The sequence below is a fragment of the Plectropomus leopardus genome, chromosome 3 (assembly GCF_026936395.1).
Source record: "Plectropomus leopardus strain MGB_pleo_1.0 chromosome 3, ASM2693639v1, whole genome shotgun sequence".
Lineage (NCBI taxonomy): Eukaryota > Metazoa > Chordata > Actinopteri > Perciformes > Serranidae > Plectropomus > Plectropomus leopardus.
This window is the reverse complement of record NC_142178.1, coordinates 32,287,146-32,312,100: the sequence shown is the minus strand read 5'-3', so window position 1 is coordinate 32,312,100 and position 24,955 is coordinate 32,287,146. Positions and strand designations below refer to the sequence as shown.

At 40.5% G+C, this 24,955-nt stretch overlaps 2 protein-coding genes across 2 annotated transcripts in view; one reads left to right on the top strand and one right to left on the bottom strand.

Moving 5' to 3' along the window:
• The first annotated feature begins 328 nt into the window (after nt 1-328).
• tmx2b (thioredoxin-related transmembrane protein 2b) lies at nt 329-5,607 on the top strand. Its single transcript, XM_042484282.2, has 8 exons — nt 329-644; nt 1,353-1,413; nt 1,509-1,622; nt 1,999-2,075; nt 2,175-2,281; nt 2,366-2,431; nt 2,649-2,778; nt 2,939-5,607. Exons 1-8 carry the CDS (start codon nt 456-458, stop codon nt 3,116-3,118), a joined length of 924 nt encoding a protein of 307 aa, XP_042340216.1. The 5' UTR covers nt 329-455; the 3' UTR covers nt 3,119-5,607.
• Nucleotides 5,608-5,713: 106 nt separating this feature from the next.
• The window catches only part of zdhhc5a (zDHHC palmitoyltransferase 5a), a 32,973-nt gene continuing 13,731 nt past the window's right edge, over nt 5,714-24,955 (bottom strand). Inside the window, exons 4-12 of the mRNA XM_042484275.2 lie at nt 24,686-24,843; nt 20,913-21,085; nt 20,594-20,696; nt 19,622-19,713; nt 18,794-18,920; nt 18,084-18,192; nt 17,847-17,956; nt 13,910-15,054; nt 5,714-11,711 (exon numbers count right to left, since the gene is read on the bottom strand). Of these exons, the coding sequence (XP_042340209.1) occupies nt 11,477-11,711; nt 13,910-15,054; nt 17,847-17,956; nt 18,084-18,192; nt 18,794-18,920; nt 19,622-19,713; nt 20,594-20,696; nt 20,913-21,085; nt 24,686-24,843 (2,252 nt within the window). The 3' untranslated portion in view covers nt 5,714-11,476. The remainder of the gene's footprint in view (nt 11,712-13,909; nt 15,055-17,846; nt 17,957-18,083; nt 18,193-18,793; nt 18,921-19,621; nt 19,714-20,593; nt 20,697-20,912; nt 21,086-24,685; nt 24,844-24,955) is intronic.

Below are 24,955 nucleotides of genomic sequence, written 5' to 3'. Positions count from 1 at the left end.
ACCTTTTTCCGCCCCTTTAAATAAGGATTTCTATACAATTTTGCCGACCGCAAAGTGCAAAACCAAAACAAGCTACCACGAGTTAACCACATATATACCGGATTGCAGGGCTTCCACCTTCACATTAAAGGCATATATAGGTTAAGATGGGTGAGAAAACGCGTCTGGGGGTGTTAAATCTCAAAAACGTAATTAATTGGAATCTTAATATTGTAATCACTTCAAATACGCTTTGAAATGCGATAGAATGCGTTTCAAAGTCACACCGTGTCATCATAAATTGTTTTATTTTTAACAACTAAACCGGAAGTTGCATTTCCAGTCTACTCTGACGCTGCTAACGTTGAGACATTCATATTAAGCTAACTGCTTCATCACCGGCCGCCTCGGTGTTTTCGAGGTTCATCACCGGTGTTAGCTATAGTGCGACAGTTTAATAATAATTATAATAAAAAATGGCTCTGCTAACGCCGTTATTCGCTTTCTTGTACCACCTGCCGCAGGTGTACAAGTGGCTGCTGAAGCCCTACTATATAGCCTCTCTCTTCATGTCTATAGCCTTTCTAGCTGTCCGCAAGACGCCTGGCATCTGCGACCACCTTTCCACACAGCGAGAGGACGGCAACTCCTGCGACTTCGACTGGGTCAGTAGAAAATGCTAGAAAGTCATAAATTTCTGTCCAGTGGTTGCTTTAAACTCGCTAGCCGGTCAGTGTTTAATGGACACAGTTGTGCTAACGTTAGCCGCTAGGTGACATTAGCTGTGCTCAGCTATGAGGAGAGAATGATAGGCCAAACTACGGTCAAAAAAATTAAAATTTATATTGTTTTTGCTTATTGGCAGAGACACCCAAGTGACAACGCGATTTATAACATCCTACAATTAGATAAGCTGTTTCTATTATATGCGGCTTACATAAATTCTAAAATAAGCGTTAATCGGGGTCATATAAAACCTGGCAAAGTCAAGGAATTTCACAATCACGTTTTCCAGGCCTGGAAAAGTCCTGGAATAAGTATTAATAATTGGAAGTTAGGGAAAATCGTTGCATATTTAACATTTTAAAACCTGGGAAAACTGGGTTTATTTATTTTATAAATGGGAAAACGGCAACCAGCAACTTAAAGGGAAAAAAAGACCCCAAAATTGCAAAAAAATACTAAAAAAGTATCCGAAACTTACCTGACCACAAGCAAAATTTTGAATTTTGATATTGATACAGTTTTCTGAACATTTTCTGTCTTTTTAAATCTAGTTTTCTAAAACAATTAAATTCTTGCAATTTGTGAGACATTTCTTGCCATCTTGCTTACTGCCATTAGTTTAAGACATGTCATGTTTGTATGTTTAGAGGGAGGTGGAGATCCTCATGTTTCTCAGTGCCATCGTCATGATGAAGAATAGAAGAGCGAGTGAGTAAATTTAGCATTAGTAATTAGTATTTTCTATTTTGTTCTGAATAAATGTCTTTTTCTAAAACACATTTCTCTTTTCATTTTTTTGTCAGTTACTGTGGAGCAGCATGTGGGCAACATCATCCTGTTCAGCAAAGTGGCCAATGTCATCCTGTTCTTCAGACTGGATATCAGGATGGGACTGCTTTACCTGACGCTCTGCATAGGTCAGTCCAACACACACATCCAAAAGCTGCTGAAATTGTAGTATAGTATCTAAAATACCAGAAAATATTGAAAAATGCCCACCATGATTTCCTAGAGCTCAGGGTGATGTATCCGTTTGGCTTCTTCGGTCTCTCCGATAACTGTAATATAACGAGCACAAAAAAATAACCGCTGGTCAGTTTACATAATATCACAAAAACAAAAACAAGCGGACACTGGAGAGTTTAGAGTGAGAATATGAGGTGTTATAAATGACCCCCAATCATAAAGTGATCAAATTTATGTTCATTGACCTTCAGTTGACTGTTTGAACTAATCATTGGCACTAATTCTGGAAATATCCTTAAAGTCCTGTCTGCCTCTGCTGTGTTTCAGTGTTTTTGATGACCTGTAAGCCTCCTCTTTACATGGGACCGGAGTACATCAAATACTTCAGCGACAAAACCATTGATGTGAGTAAAAAAGGTTACATTTGATCCATTTGCCCATTACCAGGAGAAACAATCAGAACGATTTCTTTTAAATCCTAAATTAAAATTGTGTGTGTCCAGGATGAGCTGGAAAGAGACACTCGCGTGACGTGGATCGTTGAATTTTTCGCCAACTGGTCTCCGGAGTGCCAGTCCTTCGCTTCTGTCTACGCTGATCTCTCTCTCAAGTAAGACTCCATCTGCCCGCTCAGTTAAAGCAGAAAGAACACACAAAAACTATATCATGAATCTTTTTTTGTTATGTGTTTCAGGTATAATTGCTCCGGTCTCAAGTTTGGAAAAGTGGACGTCGGACGTTACGGAGAGGTTTCCAAAAAGTAGGTCATTTGGCCGTGTTTTGCCCATGTTGATACTTTTTTCACATTCTGGAGGCTTTTTTAGTCCATTTCCAGGGTAGAGGCACATTAGCCAAAATCCAGGAGTTTAGTTACTCTTAAGCAAGTTGTCATGCATCAGTGGACATTTATTTTGTCTGCGAGGACTGGAAAGACGTGTGATTATGCTGTCTCATATACATTTAATTCTATTTTGCAGGTACAAGGTGTCTACCTCTCCACTGTCCAAACAGCTTCCCTCCTTGGTGCTGTTTCAGGGAGGAAAGGAGGTGATGCGGCGCCCACAGGTAGACAAGAAGGGCAGAGCTGTATCCTGGAGCTTCACTGAGGTGAGACCGAAGGGAGAACTTCAAATCTGTCACTGTTGATCAGAAAATATGTAATCAGAGATGTGCGGTTTTTGGTGACGGTGTTGTCGAGTAGAACAGATTTAAAGTGTGAAATTCAAACAGACTCCTGTCAATAACAGTCCCTGTCTCTGTCCACCAGGAGAACATCATCCGAGAGTTCAACCTGAACGAGCTCTACCAGAAATCCAAGAAACTCAACAAGACCAAAGGAGACAAGATCAGCCAGTCCCAGTTCCCACCGGTCCCCGAGGAGGACGAGCCAGAGCAGCAGGGAGCCCTCGCAGAGGAGGTGGAGTCTGAATCCAAGAAGGACAAATAAGACGGTTTGAACTCACTCAGCTTTCACTCCTGGATGGAACTTGTGGGTCCAGGTCAGCTCCTCCTCCTCCTCCTCTTCCTCTTCCCTCTCCTCTTCAAAGTGTTCAGTTTGCTCACTCGTGAACCAGAACAGGGCTGGTGTCGCTGTGGATCATCGTGCGAGTGATTTGTCTCTCTTCAGCACCATTAACCCCTAAAGCCCTGTTAAACCCACAAATTAAACAGTGGAGCGGCTACAGCGACCTCACTTTGTTTTCCCTTTATAAAAGAACAAAGACAACAAGTGTAGACTTTAGCAGAGGAGCAAACTGGGATACAGTAAACCAGCTTTTTGAGGAGGTTGTAAAAACCAGTCCAGTGTATCAGTGAAAGACCTGGAAATGTGCTGCGTGGACTCTGTTATTAGTCTACACTGCACATTTCTGATGGTCAAAGCTGTGAAGTCTGAGTGACTGCTGATTTAGGAGTCTACTAACGAACAGTAAGGGAGCAGTGAATGTGATGCTACTTTGTTGTTTTAGATTTTTTTTATGCAACTAATTAAATTAAATTAGAGTAGATTTTTTAAAATCATTCTATGAATAACTGTATATTAATGTAAACTAAGTTATAACTCAGTGGCTGTTTTGACATAGACTTGCTTTGCAGTGTTAAAGGTTACATTCAAGTTCTGGCTGGTTTTGGTCTGATATCAGAGATTCGATTTGGGAGCGCTTATTTAACATCAACGCATCTGCGGTTGGGAGTCGGGTGGTGTTACCCAGCATCCCTGTTCATCCCACAGACTTGAATGTGTACTAATGTGGACAGACCAAGCTCAACTAGTCATTCCATTAATTTCAATTTATTTTGACAGATTTAAACTCTCCTTTGTTGTTTTTTTATACAGTGTCTGTGCCTCTCAGAGAGAGATTAATATCTTTAGCTCTCAGTTGTTTGTTCATAGCTAACTTGGGAGTCATTTTTTTTGTTAAAAACACTTTTCAGGCTTCTGATTGGGTGTCATTTTTTTTTGATTATTCTTATTCTGCCAACAAGGTATCTATGCTCCAGCTTCAGCATCCACTGATACGCTATGTTTTTAAGTTTCTTGACCTTCAGTAAGTTTTGTTAATCCTGATCATCAGCCCCTCCAGGATGCTGCCATGTAGTCACGGCAACAGTTAACACAAATTCAACCAATCTCAGCGAAGTCTGCGCAACCATGCAATTTCCTCAAATCACTGCAACTTCTCTGCAAATTTGACCAATTATAGCACTCCTCCACATAACTTGAATCAAATGCACATCCTTGTTTCTGGTTGTGAAGATGCAGATGGAAGTGACACAAACACTAACAGATAAAAAAAAATACTGTACAACTTTTCTTGAGCAGAGAAAAGCGATTTACAAATCTGTAACGTCATCACAGTGTAAAATCTGAGTCGACTGGGAATTCACAGGCGGGGCCAGCGGGAGAAACACTGCTGTGCATATTCAGTAGTTTGCATGCCATGAATGTAAGCCTGGAAGCCAGATTTTTTTTCTTTTTTTGGCATTTGTGCCAGGTGAACAATTTTATAGGCCTCAATAGACGGCATCGTGGGGTCTAATATCTAGTTATTAATATACATCTATGCCAGATACCTGCAGAACTTAATAACGTTCCCATCACATCAGCATGTTAGCATCGTCACTGTGAGCATGTTTGCATGCTGATGTTAGTTAGCAAGTAAAACCACAGCTGCGAGCATGTCTGTGGAATCAAATCATCGCAAACAAATAACAATATGTCAGAAATCATCCACAACCCAGTCGTCTTCACATCAAGTGATCCCACATTGGGTCCTAGGCGTGGGGTTGAGAAACTGTGTGCTATTGGAAACCAACAGAGCTCACCTGAACGCGCTGCAGAACTGTTGGCAGTCAAACAACAGTGAACAGTGTTTGTCAGATTCGCTCCCATCATTAGACAGTACTGTGATTCTGGTACATAGATTGTCATTAACTGAACCTTTAAGACTCAATTTTTGGATTTAAGAAGCTTTGGTGATTTAGAATTTCCACATTTGTTTCCATAAATTGCAATTTTATTTGTGTTTGTTTGTTTTTCTGTTCTGTTAGTAAAAGGTAGAAAAAATAAAGAGTTTTGGGAGCAATTAATCCCCTTTTTCCAACTCACTTGCAAACATTCCTGATCAAGATTTTGATCTTTTTTCCTTTGTCGTCATAAACTGGTACATATGCACACATACTGTTTAAATGTGCTTTTCTTTTTTAAGATACTGTGAGTTTATTTCCGTAATCATTCTTTTATTACTAAAACTGTTGTTTTGTATTGTTGACTCCTTGTGAAACTGATTTGACCTTATGTTGCATTTTATTTGAGCTGCATTTCAAGGCTTGTATGTATATTTGCTCCTGTACATGAATGGAGAAATCTGCTGAAAAGACCTCAGAAGTCTGGCCTGTTTTTTTGTTATTCATGCAATAAAACAATGTGCACATGAAGTGTTTTAATGCAGTCTTCATTCTGTAGATCAATATTAGTTATTTTCTGATATCTGATAGTCTGCAGTGTTTGGAAATCCCTTTTAAAGTGAAAAAAGTGACTATATTCCACCTCTTTGTTAAGTTTATTATCAATCCTCCAGTCCCGCACAACATCCATGCATCCATCCACATTCACACACTCACACACTCACACACACACATTAAGCTGTACAGTACACATATTTGTCATGTCTTTGACTCTGTTTCCCAGCACTTTCCCAATCAAACACATGGGCAAAGAAGCCTGCCAAAGCTGTGCTTGCTAACCTGCAGCCCACTGAACTGTCTTCATCTACACTGCATTCAAAGACATGTCCTCACACAACAGGACTGCTGCTCAATTCTCTGATGGTACTTCATGTGTGCTTCATATATTTTTTTTACCATACCTGGTTCTGTCATTTCTAACCATGAGTGATAAAGTGGTCCTTTGTTTGTGTCCTAGACTGCGTTAAGACAACAAGGCCAAAACCTAAAGGTGACGCTCCAGAGAAAACAGACTCAAGATTAAAAGTCATACTACATAGGTCCATTATGTTATTACAAAGTAATGACATAGTCACAAAGCACTATGTCACTAACCAACAACTGTCAAACACAAGTTGTCCTTCAGATTGTTGCACCAGTTGGCTCATTAATTTTATGAAATGTTTTAGAGAGAAAGTAAAAGTAGCCATGAAACTAAATGGCTGGATTATTTAGCTTCAAGGTTAGACTTAGGGCCGTTTCACACTTACCTCATTTGGTCGAGACCACAGACTGTATATAACGATGGACAACACGACAGCTCCCCCAAGGTGTAACATTTCAATGTCGACTGCCCCCTGGTGTCTGTCTGCAGTATAGGTCATAAAGCCCGCCCCTCCATGTTAGTAAATGAGACATAGGCCAAACTCAAAACTGAAAGTGCACACCAAATAAATTTTTCCCAAAGTCGGTTTCTGTCACTGAAGGTAGTTCTTGTCAACCTGATGATTGATCAAGTGATTGTTTTTATTTTCAATTCGGTTTCAATGAGTTATTCAGTTATACAAAAGGGGCTTTTCCGCCATATTTGACAGCTGTGACAGCCAATCCATACACTCGCATTCAATGGAGCTGCTCGTGATTGGTGGGATGGGTGTTTTGGTGGGAACTCCCCCACCACAGATATCGCTACTGTGCAGACGCTGGCTCTCAATGACATCACCAGCGCAACATTGCAATGCCATATCTGGGATATTTTAGCCTCATTTAAGCATTGCGGGGGTAAGTGGTGGCGCGTCTTCCATCTTTATATACAGTCTATGGACTTTTCAGTTTGATCTGTACCAAAATTGCAGGTGTAAAACCTTCCTCGGACCATAGTCCAGACCAAACAGCCAAACCTTGGTCCAACAAAAAGAGGTGGTCTCAGTCCGGATCAAACTGAACCGTGTTAGTTTCTGGGGTCAAAACGTTTTTTGGATGGTTCAGACTTTCAGACAAATCACAGGAATTTTAGGCAGGCTGTCTTAAAGACCACTGCAGCGCCTCAATGTGTGAGAGAGGTTCAGCGACAGAGAGAGCGACATTGACTGCGCTCAAAACAGACGCGTTGGCAATCAGAGCAGAAGAAAAATTAGTAAGCGGCAGTTAATATACAGTGTAGGTTTCACTTTGTCCATGAACAACGCAGCATAACAAAATAAACCATGATAGAAAATGGGGAGAGTAAAGAGTCAGATGAAAAGAACACAAAAACACTTGAATTATTTTTGGGGAGGATTAGAGAGGGGAGATACGAGAGGACGGGAGAGCCTATCTACAGAGCAATCAGTGTGAGGTACAAGGAGACACAGCTCATGTGCTTGATGATGTATAGTCCTTCAGCGTGTTTGCGTAATTGTAATGTGAAACAAAAACTAGCCAGATCAAATGTATACAATGTAAACCTTGATTTTGACTTTCAGGTGTGAAAAGGCCCTTAGTGGACACTGTGGACTTAATGTACAGCTGAATCAGAGTTAACTGGTGCAACAAAGTGCTGGACTTAACCTCATAAAACTATCAGACACATTTGATGCTGAAAGTGTTTTGGATTTGAATGTGAAATCTTTAGCAAACAATGGAGAGTTAATGTTTAGCGGGGAAAGGAAGACTTGGTGCACTGCTTTACAAGTGTCCACTACATCGTTACAACTTTTTTTTTTAAAAAACCATTTAACACATTTTCTCATTTGAGTTTTAACTTAAAACCTGAAAAAAATCCCCCATACACTTAAAGCTAAAATAAAACTGATTTGGAGACTAGAAGGTATTTCACAAATGTAGTTAATTTGAATTGTAAGACATAAGAGTATTTGGATCACTGAATTCTTGAACTTAAACACTATCATAGAAAAGATCAGTTCCATGTGACATTTGTATGAATGACTGACTACAAGATCTTAGAAATAAGGCGTCTGGTTTGAGAGTTTATAACTGAACTGTGGAACTTCAACCAAAACCAATCATAAGGGCTGCTTTAATCTTTCTACCGTGATTTAAAACTCATCCCTCTTCTGAGTCAATATTAAAAACGCTCCATTTATCAATAGCTATATTTCCATATAAATTCATATAAAACAATTTCAAATTAAATAGGTAACATAAAAAAACACTTTCATTTTCAAGGCAATTGCTCGAGGAAATAATTTTCTAGAAAAACTGACCTTGTCTTAAGGATCCCATTAACGACAAAAGGCCAAAACATGATTTCCTTGTTCACTTTAGTTTCCTCACCTCCTGTTTGTTCAAACAGACGACATGGTCCACAGCCAAACACAGTGGCCTATAGTGGCTAGTAGTAATAGTAGTGCATGCTGCAGTCCAGTATGAACGCCACTTAAAAAAAGAAGAGAAAAAGAAAAAGAAATCCACATTTAAAATCACATCATCCTGTACAAACATGGAATCATATTCACATCTAGGAATAAACCAACAAATGAATCAAAGAAAATGGGGAATCAGCATTTTTTTTTCTTCAATGTCAGATTTTTTTTCATCCCTCCATTAAAAGGCAAGTCAATTCACGCAGCGACGTCCATCGAAAAAGTTCACGTGTGTTCCTTCCAGCCACTGGTCGATTGTCACAAGTCCAGATTAGATCCTACTAACTGCTTGAGTGTTGACTGACTGGAAGGCTGAGAACGAGACAACGGCCTCGAGGAGAGACAGCAGGTTTCAGGATTCTGCATTACTGACTCCATGCATCACACAAAAACCACGTGTTCTTGGTCCAATTAAATTTCTCTGTTTGGTGGATGCTGTTATTAAAAATAGGGTTTAATCGACAACTGGGGTCATAACTAGCATGAAAGAATACTTGACCTTCAAACTGACCTTTTTTATATCAAGTTCTCACTGCAAGTCGCCTTAAATTGGCGGGCAAAACTTTGTTTTTTTGCGTGTCTAAATGGTGAACGGACAAACCCAAAAAGCCAAAAATTCTTGCTTGACAACAGCAAAACTATATCGAAACATCTCACACAACTCATGCAAGATAATCCAAGTCTCATTTATCCAATCGTATTCTCAGTGCTGCCCAAACACATGCATTTTTGCTTAAACACTACAATGTAAAACACTTCTGTCTAGGGTCATATCAACACGAAATAATGTCAGTCAGATTGAATTTGGCTGGCAGTGAAATTTCCTAGTTTCCTAGCTTATTTCTGTAAATAGTAATGAAAAGTTGTAGATATTTGATTTTGGGTTTGTGGGTGTATTGCTTGATAGTTGTTTTTAGTATATTTATAACTGCCTTTTTAAATGCACAGAACTCAAATGCACTGGAATGAGCTGGTGAGAAACAACATTTCGTTTCATTCTGTGTATGTGAATACTCAGTGAAATAACATAAAATGAATCTTGAATATATGTTTATTGATTATCGAAAAAATGTATTTATTATCGAAAAGGGGTGTGATTAAATAAGTTTGTAGTTCTTCTCACACCTTTTCGCATGTGTAAACCAAATCATAATGTGGTTGACCGTTTATTTTGCTTAATGTTTTTCATTGTATTTTTGCTTAATATTTTTTATTTCATTACCTTTTTGCCTGTCTGATTGTTTGCAAAATCATTTGTCTTTTCTTTTTTTACACATTGGAAATAAATCAAATCAAAATCAAAAATTCAAATAGGAATGTTCAACTATTTGTTCTTTTTTTTCCATACGAAGTTTGAGAGATTGAACAAGGGTCGCTGGTTGTTCAGGGTGACAGCGAAGATCACATAATATAATAAACGAGCCAAGTTAGCCCTGAAAACTACTGCGTGCTAAGTATGCTATCAACAAATCTGAAATGTGTAACAACATTTGCTGCCAACACTATAGAGATCACTTCTAAGCAGGAGGCAGAAGATAACGTTATCTCTGAGTCTGACCAGGCAAAGCCTCCATGTCAGACTCACCCTGGGTCTGCAGCTGCCTGCATCACCCTGCAGCTACACCTGCAGACCGAAACGTCACCAGAATTAAACTGCACACTACCCATCAAAATAAATTAATAAATAAATACAAATCTTGAAAAAGAAATCTCATTTGACTCAGGGGTTGCCATCTGATGTTTCGAATCTTCGACTTTTAGAGAGCAGCCCTAATTCTGTCTGCAAGTAGTGCACCCTGAGCACATGCATGTGCATGAGCTCCACTTGAGCGGAGTTCAAATGCACATGTGCATAGGTACACTACTCAGCTGAGCATGAGACTGTTTGCCCAGACGCCCTTTAAACTGACATGTTTTAGCGAAACTGCTCGTGTTTTGGGAAGTACAGAGCATACTACTGGACATATGAGACTTAAAATATACTGCTTGACTTATGTAAGAGTTTGGAAACAGACGCTTTAATATAGTTTTGCTGTTCTAAACACAATCCCTGTTAACTTCAATTCATGAAGAATTTATTTGTTGTCGTAGAGGCTTATGAGAAAAAGGTTTCTCCATAAATTCAACTTAACACGCAGTGAGTAATTGTTATACAAATGGTCAATTTGTGGTGAAGTATTCCTTTAAGAACAAGCTATGACTTCATCTTATATGGCTGATTACTTATTTAGTTTATACTTAAGTTGTTGTCTATAGGAAGCCCTTAACTTTGAATGGATTCTACCTTGATTTTGATCGGGTTCCACAGACTGTGCATAAACGTGTTCTTTATTATACCATAATCACCTTAGGGTTTTGTGTTCAATGATCTAAATGTGAGCTTAAAAATGGTGAAATATTACGCATATGCACCACTTTTTACCTAAATGCAGCTTCAGTGCAAAAGTGCTGATTCCGACTGTCATACACATAGTTTTCAAATTCCCAAATCCAGAGCTCACCGGTGACCCCAGTGTGGATCAAACTCCTCACCCTGGCAGTGGTGATGCCTTGCGCTGCTATACTTTTATTATGTGACACCCAGACCTGACCACACCAGTGCCTCCTGCTACCTTCTGAGCTACAGTGAGGATGAAACCCACAAAAAACGAGCCAAACCGTCATTCTTGTTTGGTCCAGTGAGATCCCAAAGAATAGTCTTGTATAGCTCAGTGCCAGAAAGTCCTGGCTTACATCAGTGCAGGTTTTCCTCTCATTTTACCAGCAGAGTTACTGAGTCGGATGTCTGGAGGCAGGACTGTTAGCTCCACCATCAATCAGCCAGCGAGGAGTGAGATCTGGACAAAATGGTTCAATTCATCCTCAGATGTCCTGGTCGACAGTCTGTCAGTGGCTTGTTGTGTTACAAAAACCAAGATCTCTCCCTCAAAGGCAGGAGGAGACGGTAATACCTCCTCTTCTTGTCACTGGTCCTCAAGTGGGAGGCTGGCTGCCAGTCAGACAGAAATCTCATAGGTGGTGCCCCCGACACCCGTCACCTTCTTCACCCCGCCACCCTGAGGCTTGTGGGCGGGACTCTGCACCAATGCCGAGCTGGGATAGGCCACTCCGGGCCGGGCAGACACGCTGACTGGGTGAGAGGGAGAGGAAGGGGCGGAGCAGGAGGAGGTGGAGGAGAAGGGCTGGCCGCCGTTGGTCCGACTCAGAGGTTTCATCTGGATCAGCTCATCCCTGGTTTTAGGAAAAAAACAAAAAAACATCAAGACAATCAGCGTGACAGTTCAGGACAGGAAGTCCAATGACAGTAACAATCAATAATTCAACATTTCAGTTCTGTTTTGCAGCTTTAGGTCTGGAAGGTCTGTGTTTGACTTCTTACAAAACCCACCAAGAGTCGTTAACATGACGTCACACAGACTGACAGCCCTCGTTACTTTCACAGTAGAAGGCTGCGAGACTGTCTAACACACACAGTAAATTTGACAGTGTTTCTACTGTCTGCAGAAAAGAAAGTACAGCAGAAATCATGACATAATGCTACAGCTTGTATCTCAGTATGAAGGTTGAAACATTCATATTACACCAACATTCGATTGGGAACTTTCGCTCAATGGAGAGATGATCAGAGGCACATTTCCCTTTAATATTTGGTTAATCTGTGAACTAGATCACATGCAGCATTCAAACTCTACACAGTCCATTTCTTTTAGTCATCAAGGTCACAATGAAGACGCACAACGAGACATTCCTGTGATCAGAGAACCACAGCAGTAAGACTAAACCCATGCAGCTGTGGACTACAGAGAGCAGGATGGAAGAGCAGCGGGGATGTTGGACAGGACAGAGACACACGTTGTCACCATGTCAGAAGATGAAACAGTCTAATTGTGGTCATGCAAAAAGTCTGACTGTGCCTTCGTGGAACTGAAACATCAGGAACTAACCTAATACTAAACTAAAATAATAAAATGTGGGATTCGGTTCTATAGTTTAGTCAGGAGAGGAAACGCAAAACGTTCCATGCATTGTGCTTAATCATTATATATCTAAAATGCATCATCTCAAGCTATGTCAGCTGTCATTGCTTTTTCTTTTCTTTTTATAGGTTACATTTGTTTAGGGATGCAATGATTTATATCAGTATTGTCAGATATTTGCCTTATTGACTGCCATTAGCCTATTGGCAAATTAGATGACACTCACCGATGGCCGTGGCCGATGATTTTCTGTTGTGTCAACATGAATTTTGCACGAGGTAAAAAGCAGTACTTGAGAATCATAGCTTCTCCTTGTGTTTGGGGTTAACAGAGGGGTTTGCCTCTTTGTCTCAGGCTTTGGCTTTAGAACCAAAGGATGCAGTAAACTTACAATTTGCTCATCGGGGGATGCACCCTTTAGTTTCCCCTAATAATACTTCATCGTGAACAACAAATTCATGTAAAAATCAGCTGGGTTATGATGCATTCAAGCTCTATCCTGCAAAAATGAGTATTGGGTCGAGATAAATAATGTTATGTTGTTTTTCTGTGTAATTTTACAAAATGTAGATTTTAGCAGGAAACTTAATTATAGTTGTTTGAAAAGTACATTTGTTGACGTTTTCAGATCAGTATGAAAGTATCAGAGAGGGAATCATTTGACAGATTAAAATGAAGGTTGTTTAATAATTTGTATGGCTCAAATTGTGCTCAATCAAAGGTAGAGTAGTGAAAGACTGAATGTATTAACACAGGGCAGTTATTTTGTTTCCCCGGGATAAAAGGGGAAATAAATACAAAAACAAATTAAACAACAGCAACGATGTCGGTTAACTTCAGTATCAGTTCAGAATTTTGCAATTGGTGCATCCCTACATTTGTTTGATAAGATGGTAAAAATGCGGATAGTCATTTCTCATCTTGCATGTTTTCACTTTGCAGTTTTATTATCATTTCTACTGTTGCGACTGTTGCTTTTGCACATCCTGAAATTATGTTTTTGTAAGTCTTAATTCGTTGTTTTAATCCCACACTAAAACTGTGTGCCAAGTATGATAACATACATCCTCCCTTTCTCTATTTTTGTCACTCCTACACTGCTGTTTCATGCTGAATACTTCCATGTAATAGTATCTTTGTTTTTCATGTAGTGGGATGGATATTTGCTGCTAAAGGTGCTGGCACAAATCAATGCACTGATCAAACAGAAGGTGGTAATGATGCAGAGGCCAAGAACAAACAAGCAGTCCACAACAGCATCACGCATGTAACAGCGAGAACCGGAAAGAAAGAAGAACTCACAGGAAATCTGGCAGGAGGAGGAGGAGAGAAGGGAAGAGGAGGAGGAGGAGGAGCAGTCAATCAGGTAGTCAGGTTTTCAGGCGGGCAGGTGGTTTGTTCAGGGTTAACAGCAAACCAATCGTCCTGACAAAAGGCGGAATTCATACTCACTTCGGCGCTTGTATTCCTCCTCCTCCTCCCATCCCTCCACTTCCTCCTCCTCCTACCCCCGCCGCATTTGCTCCAGCTGACGCAGAAGCCTTTCGGACCAGCCGGTACTGCATTTCAGCGGCGGCTGCGCTTGAGTAAGAGAGTGACTTGCCCAGAGGTGGTGGGTGCGGGGAGCGGGGAGGGTGGGTTGTGGAAGTGGTGGAGGATCCCAGAGGGGTGTCAGTGGAGCGGGTGCGGTAGGGATAAGCGTGGTGGGGTTGTGTGTGAGGGGCAGAGAAGCGGGGAGGGCGGGAGGTAGAGGAAGAGGAGGAGGAATGGTGGTGGTGATGATGGGCGTGGTGGTGGTGGTGATGGTGGTGGTGATGATGGTGTGGGGGAGGCGGGGCAGAGGAGGAGGGAGGGGGAGCCGAGGCCTGGTTAGCAGGCAGTGGGTGAGCACCGGTGTGGGGCTCGCCCAACAGGCGCTCCCTCTCTGGAGGAGGCGGTGGGGAAGAGGACGTGGAGGAGGAGGAGCGATGGAGGAAGGAGTGGTGGTGGTGGTGGTGGGAGGTGCGGTGGTAGTGATGGGGGGACTGGGAGGACTGGGAGTGAATCTCAGCATCTCTCTGTTGTGACGACAGGAACGGGGAGTTGTAGCCGCCCGCTGCTGGCGTGCAGGGTCTCGCGGAGGAAACCTCAGGGGCTGCTGAACTCGCTACCACCCCTTTGTCAAACTCGTCACCACCTGCTAGTAAGCTGTCATACGACAGGCTCCCGTTGCGGGACGGGTGGTGAGGCGGGGGTGTCTGATTGGCTAAGCTCTTGAAGCTGGCTGAGGTGGTGGTTGCCTCGGAGACGTGGACGGCGCCTGCTGAGGTGTGCGTGGAGCTGGAAGATCGTGAAGCCACTCCCGACAGAACCGTAGGGTCGGAGAAGGAGGGGTACGAGCGTCCGCCGAGGGAGTAGCCAGGGATGCCCCCTCCCCCCGCCTCTCTTCCTCCCTCTCTCCTCTCCCCACCTTCTCCCCCTCCCACTCTGTCAGACGAAGTGTCCCTCCGGTCCAGGCTGGGCTGGGAGCGGAAACCAGGCTGCTGGCTGGCCTGAAGGAGGGAGGAGGTGGAGGAGGAGGAGTCCCTGGCACTGCCAACACTCTCCCCTCGACTTAACTGGAGGAGGCAGGAGGGTGAGGAGAAAGAGGAGGGAAGGTGAAGGAGAGAGGGGGCAGCGGGAGGGAAAAGAAACAAGAAGAAGCTGAGCAAATAAGCGTAGAGAGCCATATGGGAGTTTCACCATGAATTCCTGCTGCACCGAAACTCCCTCTAGTGTTGACATCCTCACACCACACCCCACTGCCAATGTTTCTTTGCTTTTTACAGTCAGTGCTGATATTCTTGGTCATAAGTTTACAAAAGGCCCTTTTTTTAGGTATGAAATGTGAAGATTTTGTGAGGAATTTTGAGAATTTGAGAATATGACCTCACAATGCAAAGACGAAGGAAGGACATGGAGAACTGAAGGGCTGAAAATATGAAGATAATTTTCTAATAAGGGTGCAAATATTCTAAATTCAGCATAAACTTGAATTGATATTGATATTCTAAGATGAGGACTTTTCTTGGGTCGCTAAAATATGTTTTGCTACCACCCCTATCCACAGCGGTACATTGCTTCGCTTCTGTGGCGGTACTGCTGTCTGCCTCTGCAAACTAGGGTCATGTCAGTAGGTAATACAATGACTATACAACTACACTAGAAAAAAACTATCCCTTTCCGACATAATGATGAATTTAACAACAAAGAAAATTTTGTCCGAACTGGAATTTTAGCAAAAATAATGATCAGAATTCATTTTGTGGGTACTTTTATCAGTCCCTCCAGGATGTCACAATCACAATTAACACAAATTCAGCCAGTCCCTGTGAAATTAAATAAAATTTTAATTAAATTTGACTATTTACTAATTTTACACTGCCTGTTCAAGGCAGGAATTTCATACCGTTATGCCTCCTCACTGTTCTGTACATAAGGCACGATCGCAGAAAGGAGGGGGGGCAAAGTGGTCTCACCTCTGAGATAGGACCAGAGGTAGTAACCTAGTAACCTTAGGAGATTTAAAAAGCAGTCCTTAACAATTAAGGCTAACACAAAGAAAAAGAACAGTGGCCATGAATTTATGCAAACTAGGAAAACAACGAGATTCAGGAGCTCCTAACCCTCCCTGCAGAGGACGAGATCAGCCGCCATATAACAGAGGAGGTAAATGATTGTGATTGACATGTTATGCCTCTCTTATTGTTTAAAAGGCACTACCAACGCATGTATTATTTGTCACATTAGAGACTGAGGCTATTGTGTTACATGTCACATCTGTCATGCCTCTTTTGATTGCAGAATGTCGCGATGCAGTGCATTAACGCACACTGGAGCGGAATAATGCCACCGTCGCTTGGTTCCATGTAGAAATACCCTGACAGTATAATTCATTGCAGCCCTATAGCGCCATCTCCGCGTAAAAGCTGCTTTCGACACAGTGATGACAAAAGAGTTGTTACTGAGATTGAACTTTGCACCCACTTCTTCCCATTTGATTCCTCTTTGTTTTCTCCATTTGAGACAAAGTCAAGAGCATGAAACATCAACATTAGATATGTTCTTTCTGAACTAAAACACAAAATTGACGTTAATTTTCTCTTTTTATACTGTGTCCGTACTACAGGGGAATTCTGGGGAGAATCTACAGGAGACAATTCTAATCAGGGAGAAACTGAGGAAACTCAAAACTATATTTTTTACAGTGTTGGATCGACAGGGGGGAGGTTATTGACTAGACATGGGTACAAATACTGAAATTTATCTGTACTCAGGTCCTCTGATTTAAACGCAAAACTTTGTCAGCCTTACACTTATGTTGTACTCATTCTGTCCAGTCATGCCGCAGCAGACAAATCTTGTCACTGACCATTTTAAATGTATTCAAACAGTATTTTACCCATGTCCAGAGCAAACAGAAAGGGGCAGGAAACAAAGTTACAAGTGAAGATAAGAGGGGAAAAATGCTTTCAGAACAATCACTTACTGATACTGATCAACAGAAAGCCACTGAGAAACCAAACCCAGATGACGGACAGGAAATCAAAAGGAAAAACACAAACAAAAATGGAGATGCATTAGATTGAAATTGAAGAGATAAAAGAAGCAGAGGCATGGACAAATGGAAAAAAAAAAGTTATTTTCTTACAAACACATACACACACACCATGCATGTACTTTCTAGATTTGATCATATTCAAAACTTTTTCTTGTTTTATTTATATAAAACATAAATTCATAAATTCTCTTTCCCCAAAATTCAACGCCTGTTAAGACTGTTAAGGATCCACAGGATCCCTGTAAATACAGACAGAACTGCTGGTCACTGGCCCTGCTCCACGCAGACACCAGTTTGATCAAGTCACAATGACTCAGAGCAACTGTCTGATCTCTCCAAGTTTCTATGTCTCACTCGTGTGCTTGATTTCGTTCTCCGTTCTTTGTGAATGTGGATACAGCTACGGCCTTTATGTGCAGTCTTGTCCTCCTCTCTGGTCTCCATGGAGGACGGGAAGTTGTGTGTTTCAGGTCTTGTAAGTTTGGTAACACCTTGCTTGACTTACTTCTGGATCCATCCATATATTTTTACAATCTGTCTATAATATTGTAGTTCTTACTGTCTATACTGTAACTGTTTTATATCTGTACACACAGAAATATTGCACATCTGTCTGTCCACAGAAAGGGATCCCTTGTCAGTTGTTTCTTCCATTTTTTCCTTGTAAAGGTTTTTACTTATATAAAGTGAGTGTTTGAAGACAGAGGGTGATTTTGGGCTACAAAAAACAAAAAACAAAAAAAAAACCCTGACTTGACTATCTCTGTAAATCACCTGGCTGTCTCTCTTGTGTGTTAATGTGTGCGTTACCTGGTTGGCGTATGCATGTGTGAGCGCTGTGTGGTTCTTGCCGGGGCTGTAGGTGGGCCTGTATTTGTACATGGTGGGGGTGGGAGGGGCTTTGTTCAGTAGACTGCACTCTGCAGGAGGGTGGGAAGAAAAAGAGTAAATCTATCACTGTGAAATTAACATTTCATGTTAAGACAAAGTCCATGTGTAGATGGCTGGTTGAAGTCAGAACTGTAGCAGGATGTTAGAAAACATTACCCTCTGTGTTTCCTCTGGTGATCCCAGGGTAGCGGAGCTCTGGTTTAGGAGGAGGAGGAGGCTCAGCGTCACATGACTGGCTCTCCATCATCTCCAGACTGGACTTGGACTAGATAGAAGACAGTCGACAGTTATACCAACAAGTATGTCAAAGCCAGAATAAATGAATGAAAACGAGACTAAGTGAATGACTAACATCTCTTCTGTTTTCTCATATAACAGAGCAGTTAAAAAAAGGATAAGAAATGGCTAAATGTTACATTAACCTTTTTTTTTTTAAGTTGCTTTGTAAGGCACAGCTGCAAACAGGGATAGATTAATTAAAATACTGCTATATAAAATGATAAATTAGAAGAATGGCAGTAATTTATTTTTAGTTAACACTGTTTAACCAATAGAATAATTGCAAATAAAATAAAATAATTCTGAAAATTCTATCTTTTTTTTTGCTTCAATATATATGTTTTATCGTGATGTGACCTTAAAGGATTTCTGACTGTTGAATTTTAAACAGCTTTCAAACCCCTTGCTGCCCTCTGGACTTGACGCCTTAAAGAAAAACTTATGCAGATTTGAATGAGATGCACAGCTTCCTTACATAACGTGTTTACCAACAGGGAAAAGCAATTCTGTTTTTTCTTTAACTCATGTCTATATCAAACAGGATGACGTTAACACTGCAGTATTTACATTTATCCTGCTGTTCTTACCCGGTGCAGGTCTCCCTGTATGCCATTGTCCAGGATCTTTGCAGCCAGCTGGGCCTCTGTCAGCTGTGGCCGCAGAAAAGGAGGCTGCACGCACACACTCTGCACACACTTCTTTCTGCCCAGATACCTGCAGAGTCACAGAGACAGTGAGTGTCCCCATTATAACGACCAACCACAACACAAGTACACTGATGTTACAAGCTTTGTTTTGAAAGCAGCAACACTCTGAGTACTGAAATATGCCATTTCTCATCAATGCAATTTTCAAATATCAACGAATATTTGCAATCTCAGTTAGTCCCTAAAATGCCGGTCTTTAAATATTTTATGTATGTGTCATTTTGTTGTGCAGTGTATACTGAGGCACACTGATGGATTTAAGATGGAGGCATGCACTTGTAAGGTTATGCAATGCTTATGAACAGCCACCCCCAGAGTGTATATTTTATGTGTATGTATATATATATATATATATATATATATATATATATATATATATATATATATATATATATATAGATAGATAGATAGATGGATAGATAGATATATATATATATAATTACTACAAGTATTCCATGTCTGAAAGGAGTGGAAGAAGTTAATACTTATGAACTCCAATCCTCTTTTTTCGTATATATTTTTTCAGTACATTTCATATCAAACATAAATATTCCCACTTTCCGCCTCAGTGCTCACAACACACATCTCGATCAATAAATCAAATGAAAATAAAACATTTAAAACAAAACAAGAACAGAATAATCAAGGGAAAAAAACAACACAGAGTAGTAGTTAAAAAAAAAAGAAGAAAACAAGAAAAAAAGACACCTGGGTGCTTGTGAGCTGCAGAGGACGTGGGAGACATTCTTCCAGCAGCCGTTGGTGAAAGGGTTAACACCTCCTCTGAACTTCCCTGTTACCTGCAGAAAGAAAAAAAAAAAAGACAATGGTCATTTGTGGCAAGTGGTGGGAAGTTCTAAATGCTGGCAGCTGAACAATGAATTTGGTTTTATTGATACTGAGTAACTTGGAAACTGATGCAATTTTAGATATATTGCACAAGAAAGAACCCTCAGTTGCAGCAGTTAGTTCTCATCATTATAAAATATAAAGTCAGTAGCTAAAAGAAAGGTTTTAAAACAGGGTTTTAAATGCTCTTGGCTCAAAAAGCCCCATGTGGGGATCGGCCCATATTCACATGTGAAGAGGCCAGAAGGTCGGAGAACAAAAACGTGCACACCAAAAGCCAAACGCTAATGTCATCATTTGCTCATAGTTGGCAGAAGTTAGTATTTCTTTTAAAAAAGATGTTGACTGTGGTCACCATTAACAATGTGGATTTCATTCTCAGCGCTAATGTGAGTCTCACTTTTGAAGAAAGACATGAGACTTCACACTGCAGTGCGCACCAGCTGAGATACTGTCATAAACCAACCCTTTGGTAAATATTATCAGATTTAATGTGGCGTGGTTGTCCAGGAAAAAATGGCAAACTTTTTTTTGCTTCCTATTTGATACCATTCGGAGGTGATGGCAAGTAGACAAAAACAGGTTTTCAGGATCTCAAGCAGCTTTCTGAGAGGATTACCAAACATGAAAATTAGTGGACAACATGGCGACAATGTGATAGGTGTGTACTCAGTGCAGTATGTCAAGTTATCATGTCTGTAGTAGCTATTGACCCACAAATTTTTCAACCTGGAAAATCTGCAATTTGTAAGATGTTACACTGTACACTGTTTTCAAATATAAACTTTCCTTGTCACTGGTGCACCAGTACTAAAACACTGAGTTCCCCACCTGTTCATTGGTAGTCCTTCCTCTAGCCACAAGCACTATGTGGAAACCAGTAAGACCAGCAACAGGGATGAAGAACAGGCCCGCAACACACATTACAGCCAGCCTGAGAGCACAGGGGCGTCAAGGAACATCTCAAGAAAATCACATTAAACTCGTTGTGAAACCCTTCCACACTACATTGAAATGGATCTTCAGGACAGCTGATATATCCGTAACTACTTGTTGAAGCAAAGAAAGAACTTCAGTCACTGCAGAGGTGGACGACACTGTAACAGACTGGACAGGACAGACGAACATCGTAAAGATCCTAAAAGGATACGTGACAATGGCGTGCAGGCGGTCGATGCTCTGGCGATGGTAGAGGATAAAAAGCAGGCCAAAGCCAAACACGGCCATGATGTGAGCCGTCAGAGACAGGAGGAAGAGGAAGAAGTAGCGGTAGTTCCTCCTGCCGATGCAGTTGTTCACCCAGGGACAGTGGTGGTCGAAGTCCTGCATTAAGAGGATTATAAGACACTGTGGTGAGAAAAAGGTAATGTCATTTGTCGGCAACATGAATACAATTACCACAGAGTGTTGTATCATTCTTTACTTCCTCTAACACATCATATGAAGCAGCGTCATTACAAAGACAGCAGAGAGAGAATTTATTTTGATGTCTGACTTTAGTTTACTAGCACATACACATGTATAGAAAAGACAGCAAAAGAAAATTTAAATGTTTAACCCTTAGGGCCCTCTTTAATATTACACACAATCGTACCGCACTGCGCACAAAATCAAGCCTTAAAATATTATACACTTGTGTTATTTTTTTAAAATCACATCAGCCCTTTTCATAAATATCAGATATTCATTCATTTTCAGAAATTTAACCCGAACCCTCTTTTTGTCATGATGACACCATGTTTTTAGATGAAATTAAAAAAAAACCAAAAAAAAACCAGACACATTAAAAAATTGTTTTCAATATACTATATGAGTGGCAGCAACGCTGATTGCGACAGTGCACCCAGTGGAAATAGCATGTATTTGCTCCATCTGCCAAATATAGTAAAAATGACAATCAATGGCATATAGTAAAAATTACAAATTACAGAATGACACCCAGAAGAAATACAATGTATGTTTTTATGCTTTGATGGCCGTGGGATCAAAAATTGCAGTTTAAATGGGTTTCGTTGGCACATCTTTTTGCACTGAACAGTATGCATGAGAACATTTTGTTCAGACGGTGTATTTTAGACATATTGGAGGAGGTGAGCCGGAAATTCTAAGATTAAACAAAAATACTCAATCGTGCCAAAATGTGTGCCATATGCATGAACGCAGCCAAAATTAGCAAAAAGTGAAGAATCAAAAGCGCATAAAATGCTCCAAAAAGTAAGTTCATAAAAATGTGCAAATGACAAAAAGTTTGTATTTCCAAAGTGAAATGAATAACAAATTCATGAATGAAGTGCTATGAGTCTTTGCAAATCGGAGTCCTTTGCAGATGTTTCTTTTTTTTAAAATAATGACAATGTTGATTGTAGTGATGGAAGCAGGTTGTTCCAAAGAGATGGACCTGTGTATTTCAATGACTATTCATTAAGGGAAGTCCAACAATAGTTATTTTAGCTCCCGCAGGAGAACTCAATTAAAATTCAAAGAGGTCCAGTTGTTAATAAGTTTCTTTTCCAAAAAAGTCCAGATCTCATTTTGTCTAAATTGTGCCCTAAAGCAGAAAGTAACAGGGTCAGTTGCTTCATGCTGTCATCTCCCTCACATCTCTCTTTCGCTGTTCGCCCCAGCAAACTGCAAACACACTGTAAACAATCGATTTGACTGACAGTTGAGCGAAGCTATTGCTGCATTAACTGGATTAGCTGTGCCCGCAGTCTATAGCTGTGACCCTCAGAAAAAAACAACACTGTGAGGATAACCATTTATTCTCTTTAATTTATTAGAAATTGGTCACGGATCTGGATAGAACTGTCACTCGGTCTGGATCTGGGAAGCAGTCCTCCATTTGGTGATGCCTGTCCTATGTTGTAAATATTAAAATAGGTTTAAATCTTTCACACCCCATGGGCTACAGTCTGCAGTCAAATTAACTCATATAAAGGTTTCTATATTCTCTCAATTTCTCCAAGCTCCCATAATACCTGAATCCTGAATTGTGGGCACAGCTTTTGGTAACTGTTACCTAACTGGCATCCGTAAGAGAAAGCAGTTTTCCCCTTTCTGATAGATTTTTGAGCAATAAATGATGTGGGAACACACCTTAAACAGGATAATGAGATCATATCTGCCTTCTACTGCAGAAGGAAGGGAGGCTACTGAGGAAGTGGCCCTGCATAATTTACAGCAGCATATTTTGCTTCTTTACTGAGTCTGTTCCTACAAGGGATGTCCCGATCCACATCTGAGTCCTTTGACTGTGGGTATCTGCTGATACAGAGTCCAAACAGATACTTTAGCATGCCTTATTTTTCACTGGCTTTTTTAATCCAAAAGTGGAGGCCCTGGTTCATAACTATTAAAATGATAATCTTATGGAGTAGGGCTTGGCGATATGGCTTTAAAATAATATCACGATAGTTTTGGCTATACTGTGATACACAATATGTATCGCTATATTTTGAAATCTCTGCTAAACTACCATAAAATACTAAAATACAAACTTAAAAAGTAGCTACTGGCATAAAATAAAATAAGGTCAACAATTGTTATATTCAAATTTAATTAAATACTATCATAAATTTAAATAAAGAACTGTTATAGTAAAGTTAAATAAAGTATTGTTAGATTTTAAAGTTAAACGTTATAATTGAAGTTTTTGCTGTAAACTTGAAGCTTCTGGTCAACAGTTGGATTTTGGCGTTAGTAGAAAGTTAAAACTGTAACCACAGCATGAAGATTCATAGACTGAGTAGTGGAAATAAACCAACAGCTCTTCAGTTCATACATCACATAGATTTCTAAGATGCACTGGTGCTCCATGATCACAAAATGTGATGAAATACTCACAGACTGGAGGTCTACAAAAGCCCTGCTTTTTTGTGTGTGTCTGTGAGAGGCAGAGTTGTAGCTTGTGCTGAATCTCAAGGTTCAGTATCACTTTCCAGCTCCTACATGTTTGTTTTGGCTGTGTGGATGGAGTGACAGTTTCAGCAAATACGACAAAAGGTGGTTTATTATTAATACTGCCAACTGTATCTTTAGGGACTATTTTATGGCTGTGTTCCCATTTTATTTCCAAAAATTCTAAGAAAAGGGAAGAAACCTCTACAACAAAGCTAAGGCAGGAGAGGAGTAATCGAAAGTTGCACAAATAATTCAAAGAAGTTATCATGGAGCCAGGAATAATGCCATTTGTACTAATTTATTATGTGTAATGATGCAGTGTGGGCTTTTTCCAAGTCAAATTGCACTTTCAACTGCATTATCCTGCAACCATTAAACAAAATTGAAAACAACAAGGGAAGACAAGTGCAATGAAAGGAAGGCACAAGTACTTGTTTTGACATATTCATGGTGCCAAGATCACAAAAGGTCATATTCAATGAATCATATACCACAAAGAAAAAGGTCTAGAGATGTCCCTGATCGGAAACGCTGTAAGAGTTTAATGGACTGGCATCAGCTATATATAGCCTGGAGTGTATACCCTCAAGTGAGTCTAGGAAAAACAAAGTCTTTGTGCCTATGACAGAAACATTTTGCAGATGTATAATGCATCTAAAGTACTGCTGCTGGGTGCATTTGAGCCTGAGTTTCTGTTGATTCAAAGGACGAGAAGAGGCTGTCCAATGTCTTGCCACAACAGATCAACACTGACACTTTCAACTCCACCAGAAACCATTAAAAGGAATTATGCGTTACAGGAGAAATAATGTACATTTAGTTTTATCAAATATATCTGCACCGGATTGGCTTTACAAAATGTTGACATTGGCCTGCATCAGGCTAAGTGTCAAGCTGTATTTTGAAGCTTTCTTGTTTTTTCTTTCACTTTTCTTACTAACTTAGTTTTATTCAGAGACAATGTGCATCAACAATGTCCTAATTTATCATTTGTAAAAGGTGAATGGGTGAGTGTGAGCACACCTCAACACAGTTGTCGCAGACGGAGCAGTGGGAGCACCGTGGCGGCCTGTAGAAGCGGCAGGTTGAGCACCATTTCATCCTGACCTGGATCCCTCTGATCTCCACAGTCTTGTAGAGGGGAGCACGAAAATCGTCCTCCTTGTCCTCGTCCTCCTCAGCTGCAGGGACGGGAACAAAAGACACACACATGATCACACACACAACCCTGAAATTTAACATAATGAACATTTGAGAGTGTTTGACCCATTTTTTTGTTCGAATTCTCATTAA